General features: G+C 41.2%; 1 protein-coding gene across 10 annotated transcripts in view; it reads right to left on the minus strand.

Moving 5' to 3' along the window:
- The window catches only part of Miso1 (mitochondrial inner membrane subdomain organizer 1), a 29,310-nt gene that overhangs the window by 8,815 nt on the left and 8,379 nt on the right, over positions 1–12,116 (minus strand). For all 10 annotated transcript variants that reach the window (XR_015667726.1, XR_015667723.1, XR_015667728.1 and 7 more), the window contains 1 exon segment: positions 2,611–2,771. Coding sequence is in view for 3 of the 10 variants with exons in the window: in NM_001399811.1 (NP_001386740.1) it covers positions 2,611–2,771 (161 nt within the window). In the remaining 7 variants the exon portion in view is untranslated.

Here is a 12,116-nt window from a genome sequence, read left to right on the forward strand (position 1 = left end):
CATTAAATAATAACCTAAACGTCACAGGGGTCCGGGGCTCTGATAGATAGGTTTTTTTTTTTTTTTTTTTAATGTGTAAGGGTGTTTTTCCCTCTTGTATGCCTGTGCATCCATTTCATGCCTAGTGCCTGCAGAAGCCAGAAGAAGGCATGAGATCCCTTGAAACTAGAGTTAAACCTCTACTTGAGGACTGCGACCTCTGAAACAATAGCCATCATTCTTAACTGTGGAGCAATTTCTCCAACCCCAGGTATGTACATTTTAAAAATACCTACGCCACATAATTTTTGAATTTTTACCTTAAATGTATCATTTCTGTAATCTCCTACTTATAATCAAATCAATAAATGACCCTCCCCCAATTAAAGTAACTTTTATCCTCTTGTAGTGATTGTTGTCTCTAAGGCTTACTGCCTCAGTCTGCTAACCTAACCCTAGCCCTGGAAGTTTCTAGTCTGTATCTCCAGCTCCAGGAAATCCAACACCCTCTTCTGGTGTCTACACACACATGTGCGTACACACATGTAGACACACTATTATATATAAAAATAAATCCTAAGAAAGCAAAACATAACAAAACCAAGTGCTTCCTTCACAATCATGTGAACTGAAGTTAGATCCTAGCACCCATGTGACAGGCCAGTATTCTGCACATACTTATAACTCTAACACAGAAGGATTCTATGCTCTCTTGCAGTAGGATCATCCATGTGTATGCCAGCACACACACACACACACACACACACACACACACACACACACACACTCTCACACTCACACTCATGTGCACATAATCTCAAGCAGACAGATACACAAACACATAGTCACACGTGAACACATACACAAGGAAATCACAAGTAATGTGAAGTTAATTCTATAATGTTGAAGTTGGCTTAAACATAAAAATATTTTCTAAGATTCTACAAACTAAGTAATCCTTAGGAAAAGAAAAAGACTTTAATACAAAATTAAAAAGAAAACATTATTTCTCTACACACAGTAAATTTGGGTTCATGACGACAAAAGAGTTATGCTCGGTTTATCATATTTGTCCCAGTTTTAAACATTTTATAAGCTCATTTCCTTGAGCCAAACCAAACAACTAAATTTCAGTCTCACACACTAGCAGAATTCAAGCAGGAGAAGTAACTGAATCCCACCATGTGCACAGCATGGTTGCTTACGGGAAACAATGTAAGGATGTGGAATGAAGGTGGGCTTTTGAGCCAGGAAGAACTCTCTCTTTGCCTAGTCTGGGCAAGACAATCATCACCCCTTAGAGTCCTAACTGTAATGGAGACCGGCAACCCCACAGGATAGTTTCGGTACACATGAAGTAACATGTGCATGGCATTGACTTTTACAGCTTGTGTGTGTGAGCACACAGGATGTTGGAGCGGATGGAGCAGTATTTACCTGTGAAAACATCCTTGTTCTTTGTAGAAGACTTTGTTCCAGTTGCCCAGATACACTTCTGAAATGACTTCTATTAACAACTGCTATTACAATTCATGCATATGTAAATAAACAAATGATCCTTTACCTAGCAATTGCCAAAATCATTAATAATTTTAAAGTTTTTCTCCTTTCTGTATAACTTTCTTTTTGTATCATTCTCATTCATTCATTCATTCATTCATTCATTCATTCATTCATTCATTTGAGACAGGGTTTCTCTGTGTAGCTCCATCTGTTCTGAGACTTGCTCTGTAGATCAGACTGGCCTCTAACTCACAGAGATCCACCTGCCTCTGCCTCCAGAGTGCTGGGATTAAAGTTCTGCATCACCCCCACCTGGCTACTTTTACTTTCTTATGTATACATGTATTTGCTTGCATGTGTGCCCTCATAGACCAGAAAAGGACATCGGATCCCTGAAACTTCAGTCACAGACCTTCGTAAGTTGCCATGTGGGTGTTGGGAGCTAAGCCTAAGTTTTCTACAAAGGTAGGAGGTGTTCTTAACCAATAAGCCTTCCCTCCAGATCTATCTTTTTAGTTATTTAATTTAGAAAATATTTATTTTTTAGTGCTTTTATTTATGTATGTGTGTGCATGCCCTTGTGGGGCCTGAGGAGTTTGATCCTGAGGAGTTGGAGTTACACATGCTTGTCAGCTGCTTGATGTGGGTGCTGGGATCAAAGTCACGTCCTCTACAAAAACAATATGAGCTCGTAAGCACTTGAACCATCTTTTCAACCATCCCCAGGCCCTAGTTTTTAATTTTTAATATTAAGTGCATATTTGTGTGTCAATGCACATGAGTACAGTTCCCACAGAGGCCAGAAGAGGGAACTGGATCTTCCGGAACTAGTCTTACCAGTGGTTGTGAGCTGCCTAGAGTGGGTGTCAGGAATCGAACCCAAGTCCTCTGGAAGTCCAGCAAGAGCTCTTAATTGCTTTAGCCACCTTTCCAGCCCCTTTAGGAATTCTATCTGACTAAAATAAATATCCATAAATTTATACAATGAAATTTATATATGAAACCCCTCGCTCTCTACATACAACCATGATTAGCAGTTTGATAAGTTCATTATAGATTCAACAAGTTAATTAAATGTTTACTTATGTTAAGAATAAATATGCCCAGCAGTTTCTTCTCACTACTTACCTTGTTCACTAAGAGGTAGCAAAAGAGTTCTGAATTCTCCTTTCCAAGGAGCTGGAACCACAGGAGCTGGGAAGGTCTCAGTTCTTTCTGTAGCCACACCTTACCGGCTTCAGTGAGTTCTACTCCAGCCAATTTAACCAACAAAACTCCACACGGCTCTTCTAAGAAAGTAATGTAGAAAGCAATTTAGCTTCAAGGGCAGGGTACAAAGCAAATTCCAAAGTCATTTCCCTCCAAGTCCATGAAACATAGAACAATGCATTGTAGTTATCTATAAATACTTAAGCTTTAAATTTAGGACCACTTATTTTTATAAAGTTCTTTTAAAAAATAATACAAGTATAGCCAGCCTTTAATCCCAATACTCAGGAAGCTGAGGCTCCTGGAGCTTTGTGAGTTTGAGGCCAGCTTGGTCTACATAAGGAGTTCAAGACCAGGCAGGTCTTCCTGAACGAAGAAAGAAAAAACAACCAACAACAACACAATCCCACGATCAAACAAAAGTCCTCATACAAGTATAGAACAGAGTAATTCTAAAACCTGTTTGATTATGATCCAGCCCACTTCACCTTTTGTAACCTCCCAGAGCTGTTTATTCACATATATGAACAATGCAGCTTAGTGATATGGTTACTGATACAAGTAGAACTGTGCAGTCTTGGCTGTTCTGGAACTAGCTTTGTAGACCAGGCTGGCCTTGAACTCATAGAGATCTGCCTGCCTCTGCCTGCTGAGTGGTGGGATTAAGGGCATGAGCCAACATCACCCAGCTATTAACTACGTCTTAAGGAGACCCGATTCCCATCTAAACAACAACTGGCTACATCAGCACTATGTCCTTCTGAAAGGAGGTAGTTTTTTGATTATGTGTATCCGTGTGAATTTATGCTGCATGCATGTGTGAGGGAGGTCGTGGAAGCCAGAGGAAGCATTAGATCCCTGTAGCCAGAGTTACAGGCTGCTGCGAGCCTTTCAATATGGCTCCCAGGAACCAAACTCAGGTCCTCTGCCATAGCAGGACACTCTCTCAACCACTGAGCCATAGCCCAAATAAAAATAAAAACCATTTTGCACAACAGACTTCCAAACAAGACTTCACCAATTCATAATCAAGACAATATAATATGAAGATATATATGTATATATGTGTATATACATATAGAATTACTCAAATCCTTGAAAATACTTTACCAACTTAACTTTAATAATTATTTAATTTATTAACTAATTATATTTTCAGGAGACAGGCTCACTCTGTGTTGCCCTGACTGGCCTAATACTCGTCTAGGCTCAAGTGACCTACCTGACCGTGGAACTCTAAATGCAAACCACTGTGACTAGCTTGGGATATCACTGCAGAAAATGATGTTTATAACTTTACACAAAGGGATAAAAAATAATATCTTAGGAAGGAAGGAAGGAGAGAAGGAAGGAAGGGAGGAAGAAAGGAAGGAAGGAAAGAAGGAAGGGCTGGTGAGATGGCTCAGTAGGTGCTATAGTTTGAATATAAGTGTCCTATATAGGTTCCTGATTTCAGCACTTAGTTTCCAATTATTAGTGCTATCTGGGAAGGTACTGGAACTTCTGTGAGACAGAGACTTACTGGAGGAAGTACATCACTGTGTGGGCCTTGAGGTGTTATAGCCTGGTCCAACTTCCTGGGTTCTCTATTTCCTGAGTGCTGACACAAGGTGACCAGTCAGCTCACGTTCTGGTCATCATGTGATACTTGACAAAGGAAAGTGTGTGGTTGGCTTAGTGTTTTTGAACAAGGAGAGTGCAGACGATAAAGCAGCCGTTAGAGATCAGTGTGGTAAAAAGAACCTCGCTGCTCTGCCCTGAGACAGTAAGACAGGTTCTCGAAGGGCAAGAACACAATGATCCTTGAAAATGCAAATTCGTTTAAAAGGAAAAAGCCTAAGCTCAGAAGGCAAAAGAGATTCCCAGCCTCTGGAAAGCAACCACAGAAATGTTTTCTCAGGGTCAGTAAAGGGTACAGAGACAACTGTGGTTCAAGGGGGCTGGCCTATGTCTTGATGTGGCTACAGAATGTGGCAGCACTATTCCCTCCCCCACGGCACTATTGGTTTTCAAGGAATAAATGATGAGAGAGTCATGAAGAATGGATGATGCCAGATACTGTGTGGCAAGGTTAGAGATATAGCAGAAAGGCCCCGGCAGGCTGCTGTGCAGGAGAAACCTCAGTTGAAACGGAGACCATAGGAGCATTAAGATACTAGGACCATAAGTTATCCGACAGGGAGGGCTGCAGTCTTGGAGTAGACCTAGCCTAAGTCTAAGGCAGAAGCTGTATCTGCTGCAGGTGACACGGTTGGAAGAATAGGACTTTTGAACCTAGTTGATTATAATGCATGCCCCAGATGGTGGACATGGAGCTGTAGAATTTGGTGTTTTCCTTTCATTCCTGCTAGAGTTTGGTTTTGCTTCCGTATTGTTTTTTTATACTTTAGTTCTTCCTCTCAAATAGGGATGCTTACTTTGTGTTATTGTATGTTAGAATAATGTATTTGTAAATATGAGTGTGCTTTGAGGCAGGGCATGTGCCTCTGGCTAGCTTGGAACTCACTAGGTTGGACTTGAACTCACAGAGATTACCTGTCTCTACCTCCTGAGTGCTTGGATTAAAGACATGTGCTCCCAAGACAAGCTGGTAATTTTTGTTTTTTTTTAAAAGATTTATTTATTTATTAATTTTAGGTATATGAGTACACTGCAGCTGTCTTCAGACACACCAGAAGAGGTCATCAGATCTCATTACAGATGGCTGTGGGCCACCATGTGGTTGCTGGGATTTGAACTCAGGACCTCTGGAAGAGCAGTCAGTGCTCCTAATCACTGAGCCATCTCTCCAGCCCTGGTTTTTGTTTTTTACAGGTCACATTTAATAGATGACTTTTGTTTTAGAAGAGATTTTGGACTTTGAATTTCTGAACTATATTGAAACTATTAAAGACTGTAAGAACATTAGAAGTTAGAATAAATGCATTTTGCATCATGAAGCAGACACAAGCCTGTAAGGCCAGTGGTGGGATGCTCTGGTTTGATATGAAATGTCTCTCATAGGCTCATGTGTTTGAAGACTTGGTGCCCAGTAGACAACTTTAGAACCTTTAGGAACTAGAGACTTGCTGGAAGAGTATACCACTGGGGTGGGCCTTCAGGTTTGTTTGTTTGTTTGCTTGTTTTTGAGACAAGTTTTCTCTATATAGTCCTGGCTATCCTGAAACTTGATATGTAGACAAGGCTGGCCTCGAACTCACAGAGATCTACCTACTTCTGTCTACTGAGTGTTGGGATTAAAGGCCTGCATCCACCACGACCAATGGGGCTTTGACCTTTTAAAGCTGGGTTTCACTTTCCATATTCTCTTGCTTTTTGACAGTCAATGCAACGTGGCTAGCTGGCAAGAATCATACTTTGACTGCCATTGCCTTTCCCACATTGATGAACTATATCCTGTGGGAACTGTAATCAAAAACAAACCTTTCTCCTTTAAGTTTCTTTGGTCAGGTATTTTTGTTTCAAGAACATGTAAAGCAACCAAGGCAGCAAGTAACAGCACTTGCTGTGAGTCTCACAACCCGAGTTGTGAAACAGTGAAACAAGAGACCCAACTCCTGGAAGTTATCCTCTGATCTCTACAACTATGCTGTGGCACCCCCACCCCCACCGCACACACACTCTTTAATAAGAAATTATATACTTAAAATATAGAGAGAGTTTACAAAGAAATTTAAAAAAATCTAAGGTTAATTTCACCTATTTCTAGGTGAAAAAATTTTGACTAAAAAGATGTCTTAAGGGCAAGTGAGATGGGTCAAGGTGCTTGCAGTCAAGCCTGACCTAAGTTAGAGTACCAAGACCCATATGGTAGAAAGAAAAGATTGTGGGCTTTCTTTTGGCCTCCACACCTATACTGTGGTACATACCCTCCCCCCCAATACACACACACACACACACACACACACACACACACACACACACACACAAACATACACCAAAGAAAAAGATTGAAAGTGTAGTTTTTGAAACATTTTTAGACGAGTCCCACTGTGTTACTCTGACCAGCCGAGACCTCTCTATGTAGAGTAGGCTGGCCTCAAACTTAAAGAGGCTTTGAGTTCCTGACTGCTAACATTTAAAGCAGCCACCACTACACCTAGCAATGTGGTTTTGTTGTTTGTTTATTTGTTTGTTTTGCAATAAAAGATGTTTTAAAACTCAATTATGCTGATAACAAAAAACCCTTTCCTTCAGATTTGGGTTTCTTAAAACCTGTCCCCTGAGTTTCAGGCGAAAAAGCATCAGTGAGCAGGTAATTTGTGTCCTTAGCAAAAAAATTCAATACAAGTAATATGTAACTAGATTAGGATAGAACATAGAACACAGATTAGTTGGTGTTCTGGGGTTAAGGTAGTCTATGCCTGTAATCCCAACACTCACGAGGCAGAGACAGATGTATTAACAGTTCAAGGCCAGCCGGGGCTATACTGCAAGATTTTACCTCAAAATATATAAACAAGTTTTAAAAATTAGATGACTATAAGCCATTGGTATACCATTGATCAATTATACCATTGGTATAAATTCTGAGGGCTCTTATAATGTTTGAAGTTGCCAGTACCACCAGTCTTCCACTAAAAGCTTCTACGGTCTGTGAGACCAAAGACTAGGTAACCAAAAACTTGAGGTGGATGGTCTGAATCTAACTCAACACTATCAACTTTAGTATTAGTGTCTCAAATTTTCACATAATAAAGCCACTGGGGTTTTTTTTAAATGAGGAAATTTCTTATTGAACACTCAAAGTATGAAACAGTCAATAAGAATAAAGTCATTATGATTTAATAAACCACCCATAACAAATACATGAGTAGGAGAATGTCTATAGATTTTCACCAAAACCTTTGAATATTTTTGGAAATGTAAATGTTCCTTTCAAAAGCCTGTGGTTTTTAGCTAGGCATTGTCTACAACCTGCAGAAGCAAGACTGTCACAAGTAGGGGTTGGGGATTTAGCTCAGTGGTAGAGAGCTTGCCTAGCAAGCACAAGGCCCTGGGTTCGGTCCCCAGCTCCAAAAAAAAAAAAGACTGTCACAAGTTTCAGGCCACCTTGGTACACATAATGAGTTCTAGGCCAGCCAGGTCCATATAGTAAGAACTTGTCTCAATGAACCCCCAGTGAACTAGACTGTGGGGGGGAGGGCGGCAATGGGGGGAGGGTTGGGAGGGGAACACCCATAAGGAAAGGGAGGGGGGAGGGGGATGTTTGCCCGGATACCGGGAAAGGGAATAACACTCGAAATGTATATAAGAAATACTCAAGTTAATAAAAAAAAAAAAAAAAAAAAAAGGCCTGGTTGCTGCCGCTGCAGAGAGCCCCTGGGCAGCACCCCACGAGCGAACTTGAGCCTCGGGACCACAGGTAAGACCAAATTTTCTGCTGCAAGAAAGCTGCCTGGTGAGCTTGGGACACACGGAAGCAGAATTTCTCTAGAACCGGGCACGTTCTGTGTTTACCGGAAGTCCCACACCCGCGGATCCCGGCCCGCAGCAGCTCTCTGCTCCCAGACCCGGTGAGAGAGAGACCCAACCGCCTGGTCAGGTGGGCACTCCTGAGGCTGCAGAGCGGAAGAGACCACCAACACTGCTCACCCCTGCCCACATCCCTGGCCCAAGAGGAAACTGTATAAGGCCTCTGGGCTCCCGTGGGGGAGGGCCCAGGAGCGGCAGGACCCCTGCCGGAGACACCGCCGGACCCTGAAGGAAACAGACCGGATAAACAGTTCTCTGCACCCAAATCCCGTGGGAGGGAGAGCTAAACCTTCAGAGAGGCAGACAGGCCTGGGAAACCAGAAGAGACTGCTCCCTGCACACACATCTCGGACGCCAGAGGAAAAAGCCAAAGACCATCTGGAACCCTGGTGCACTGAAGCTCCCGGAAGGGGCGGCACAGGTCTTCCTGGTTGCTGCCGCTGCAGAGAGCCCCTGGACAGCACCCCACGAGCAAACCTGAGCCTCGGGACCACAGGTAAGACCAAATTTTCTGCTGCAAGAAAGCTGCCTGGTGAACTCAAGACACAGGCCCACAGGAACAGCTGAAGACCTGTAGAGAGGAAAAACTACACGCCCGAAAGCAGAACACTCTGTCCCCATAACTGACTGAAAGAGAGGAAAACAGGTCTACAGCACTCCTGACACACAGGCTTATAGGACAGTCTAGCCACTGTCAGAAATAGCAGAACAAAGTAACACTAGAGATAATCTGATGGCGAGAGGCAAGCGCAGGAACCCAAGCAACAGAAACCAAGACTACATGCCATCATCGGAGCCCAATTCTCCCACCAAAACAAACATGGAATATCCAAACACACCAGAAAAGCAAGATCTAGTTTCAAAATCATATTTGATCATGATGCTGGAGGACTTCAGGAAAGACCTGAACACACTTAGGGAAGCACAGGAAAACATTAATAAACAAGTAAAAGCCTACAGAGAGGAATCGCAAAAATCCCTGAAAGAATTCCAGGAAAACACAATCAAACAGTTGAAGGAATTAAAAATGGAAATAGAAGCAATCAAGAAAGAACACATGGAAACAACCCTGGATATAGAAAACCAAAAGAAGAGACAAGGAGCTGTAGATACAAGCTTCACCAACAGAATACAAGAGATGGAAGAGAGAATCTCAGGAGCAGAAGATTCCATAGAAATCATTGACTCAACTGTCAAAGATAATGTAAAGCAGAAAAAGCTACTGGTCCAAAACATACAGGAAATCCAGGACTCAATGAGAAGATCAAACCTAGGGATAATAGGTATAGAAGAGAGTGAAGACTCCCAGCTCAAAGGACCAGTAAATATCTTCAACAAAATCATAGAAGAAAACTTCCCTAACCTAAAAAAAGAGATACCCATAGACATACAGGAAGCCTACAGAACTCCAAATAGATTGGACCAGAAAAGAAACACCTCCCGTCACATAATTGTCAAAACACCAAACGCACAAAATAAAGAAAGAATATTAAAAGCAGTAAGGGAAAAAGGTCAAGTAACATATAAAGGGAGACCTATCAGAATCACACCAGACTTCTCGCCAGAAACTATGAAGGCCAGAAGATCCTGGACTGATGTTATACAGACCCTAAGAGAACACAAATGCCAGCCCAGATTACTGTATCCAGCAAAACTCTCAATTAACATTGATGGAGAAACCAAGATATTCCATGACAAAACCAAATTTACACAATATCTTTCTACAAATCCAGCACTACAAAGGATAATAAATGGTAAAGCCCAACATAAGGAGGCAAGCTATACCCTAGAAGAAGCAAGAAACTAATCGTCTTGGCAACAAAACAAAGAGAATGAAAGCACACAAACATAACCTCACATCAAATATGAATATAACGGGAAGCAATAATCACTATTCCTTAATATCTCTCAATATCAATGGCCTCAACTCCCCAATAAAAAGACATAGATTAACAAACTGGATACGCAACGAGGACCCTGCATTCTGCTGCCTACAGGAAACACACCTCAGAGACAAAGACAGAAACTACCTCAGAGTGAAAGGCTGGAAAACAACTTTCCAAGCAAATGGTCAGAAGAAGCAAGCTGGAGTAGCCATTCTAATATCAAATAAAATCAATTTCCAACTAAAAGTCATCAAAAAAGATAAGGAAGGACACTTCATATTCATCAAAGGAAAAATCACCCAAGATGAACTCTCAATCCTAAATATCTATGCCCCAAATACAAGGGCACCTACATATGTAAAAGAAACCTTACTAAAGCTCAAAACACACATTGCACCTCACACAATAATAGTGGGAGATTTCAACACCCCACTCTCATCAATGGACAGATCATGGAAACAGAAATTAAACAGTGATGTAGACAGACTAAGAGAAGTCATGAGCCAAATGGACTTAACGGATATTTATAGAACATTCTATCCTAAAGCAAAAGGATATACCTTCTTCTCAGCTCCTCATGGTACTTTCTCCAAAATTGACCATATAATTGGTCAAAAAACGGGCCTCAACAGGTACAGAAAGATAGAAATAATCCCATGCGTGCTATCGGACCACCACGGCCTAAAACTGCTCTTCAATAACAATAAGGGAAGAATGCCCACATATACGTGGAAATTGAACAATGCTCTACTCAATGATAACCTGGTCAAGGAAGAAATAAAGAAAGAAATTAAAAACTTTTTAGAATTTAATGAAAATGAAGATACAACATACTCAAACTTATGGGACACAATGAAAGCTGTGCTAAGAGGAAAACTCATAGCGCTGAGTGCCTGCAGAAAGAAACAGGAAAGAGCATATGTCAGCAGCTTGACAGCACACCTAAAAGCTCTAGAACAAAAAGAAGCAAATACACCCAGGAGGAGCAGAAGGCAGGAAATAATCAAACTCAGAGCTGAAATCAACCAAGTAGAAACAAAAAGGACCATAGAAAGAATCAACAGTACCAAAAGTTGGTTCTTTGAGAAAATCAACAAGATAGATAAACCCTTAGCCAGACTAACGAGAGGACACAGAGAGTGTGTCCAAATTAACAAAATCAGAAATGAAAAGGGAGACATAACTACAGATTCGGAGGAAATTCAAAAAATCATCAGATCTTACTATAAAAACCTATATTCAACAAAATTTGAAAATCTTCAGGAAATGGACAATTTCCTAGACAGATACCAGGTATCGAGGTTAAATCAGGAACAGATAAACCAGTTAAACAACCCCATAACTCCTAAGGAAATAGAAGCAGTCATTAAAGGTCTCCCAACCAAAAAGAGCCCAGGTCCAGACGGGTTTAGTGCAGAATTCTATCAAACCTTCATAGAAGACCTCATACCAATATTATCCAAACTATTCCACAAAATTGAAACAGATGGAGCCCTACCGAATTCCTTCTACGAAGCCACAATTACTCTTATACCTAAACCACACAAAGACACAACAAAGAAAGAGAACTTCAGACCAATTTCCCTTATGAATATCGACGCAAAAATACTCAATAAAATTCTGGCAAACCGAATTCAAGAGCACATCAAAACAATCATCCACCATGATCAAGTAGGCTTCATCCCAGGCATGCAGGGATGGTTTAATATACGGAAAACCATCAACGTGATCCATTATATAAACAAACTGAAAGAACAGAACCACATGATCATTTCATTAGATGCTGAGAAAGCATTTGACAAAATTCAACACCCCTTCATGATAAAAGTCCTGGAAAGAATAGGAATTCAAGGCCCATACCTAAACATAGTAAAAGCCATATACAGCAAACCAGTTGCTAACATTAAACTAAATGGAGAGAAACTTGAAGCAATCCCACTAAAATCAGGGACTAGACAAGGCTGCCCACTCTCTCCCTACTTATTCAATATAGTTCTTGAAGTTCTAGCCAGAGCAATCAGACAACAAAAGGAGATCAAAGGGATACAGATCGGAAAAGAAGAG

This window comes from Rattus norvegicus, chromosome 2 (genome assembly GCF_021556685.1).
Source record: "Rattus norvegicus strain SHRSP/BbbUtx chromosome 2, alternate assembly SHRSP_T2T, whole genome shotgun sequence".
NCBI lineage: Eukaryota > Metazoa > Chordata > Mammalia > Rodentia > Muridae > Rattus > Rattus norvegicus.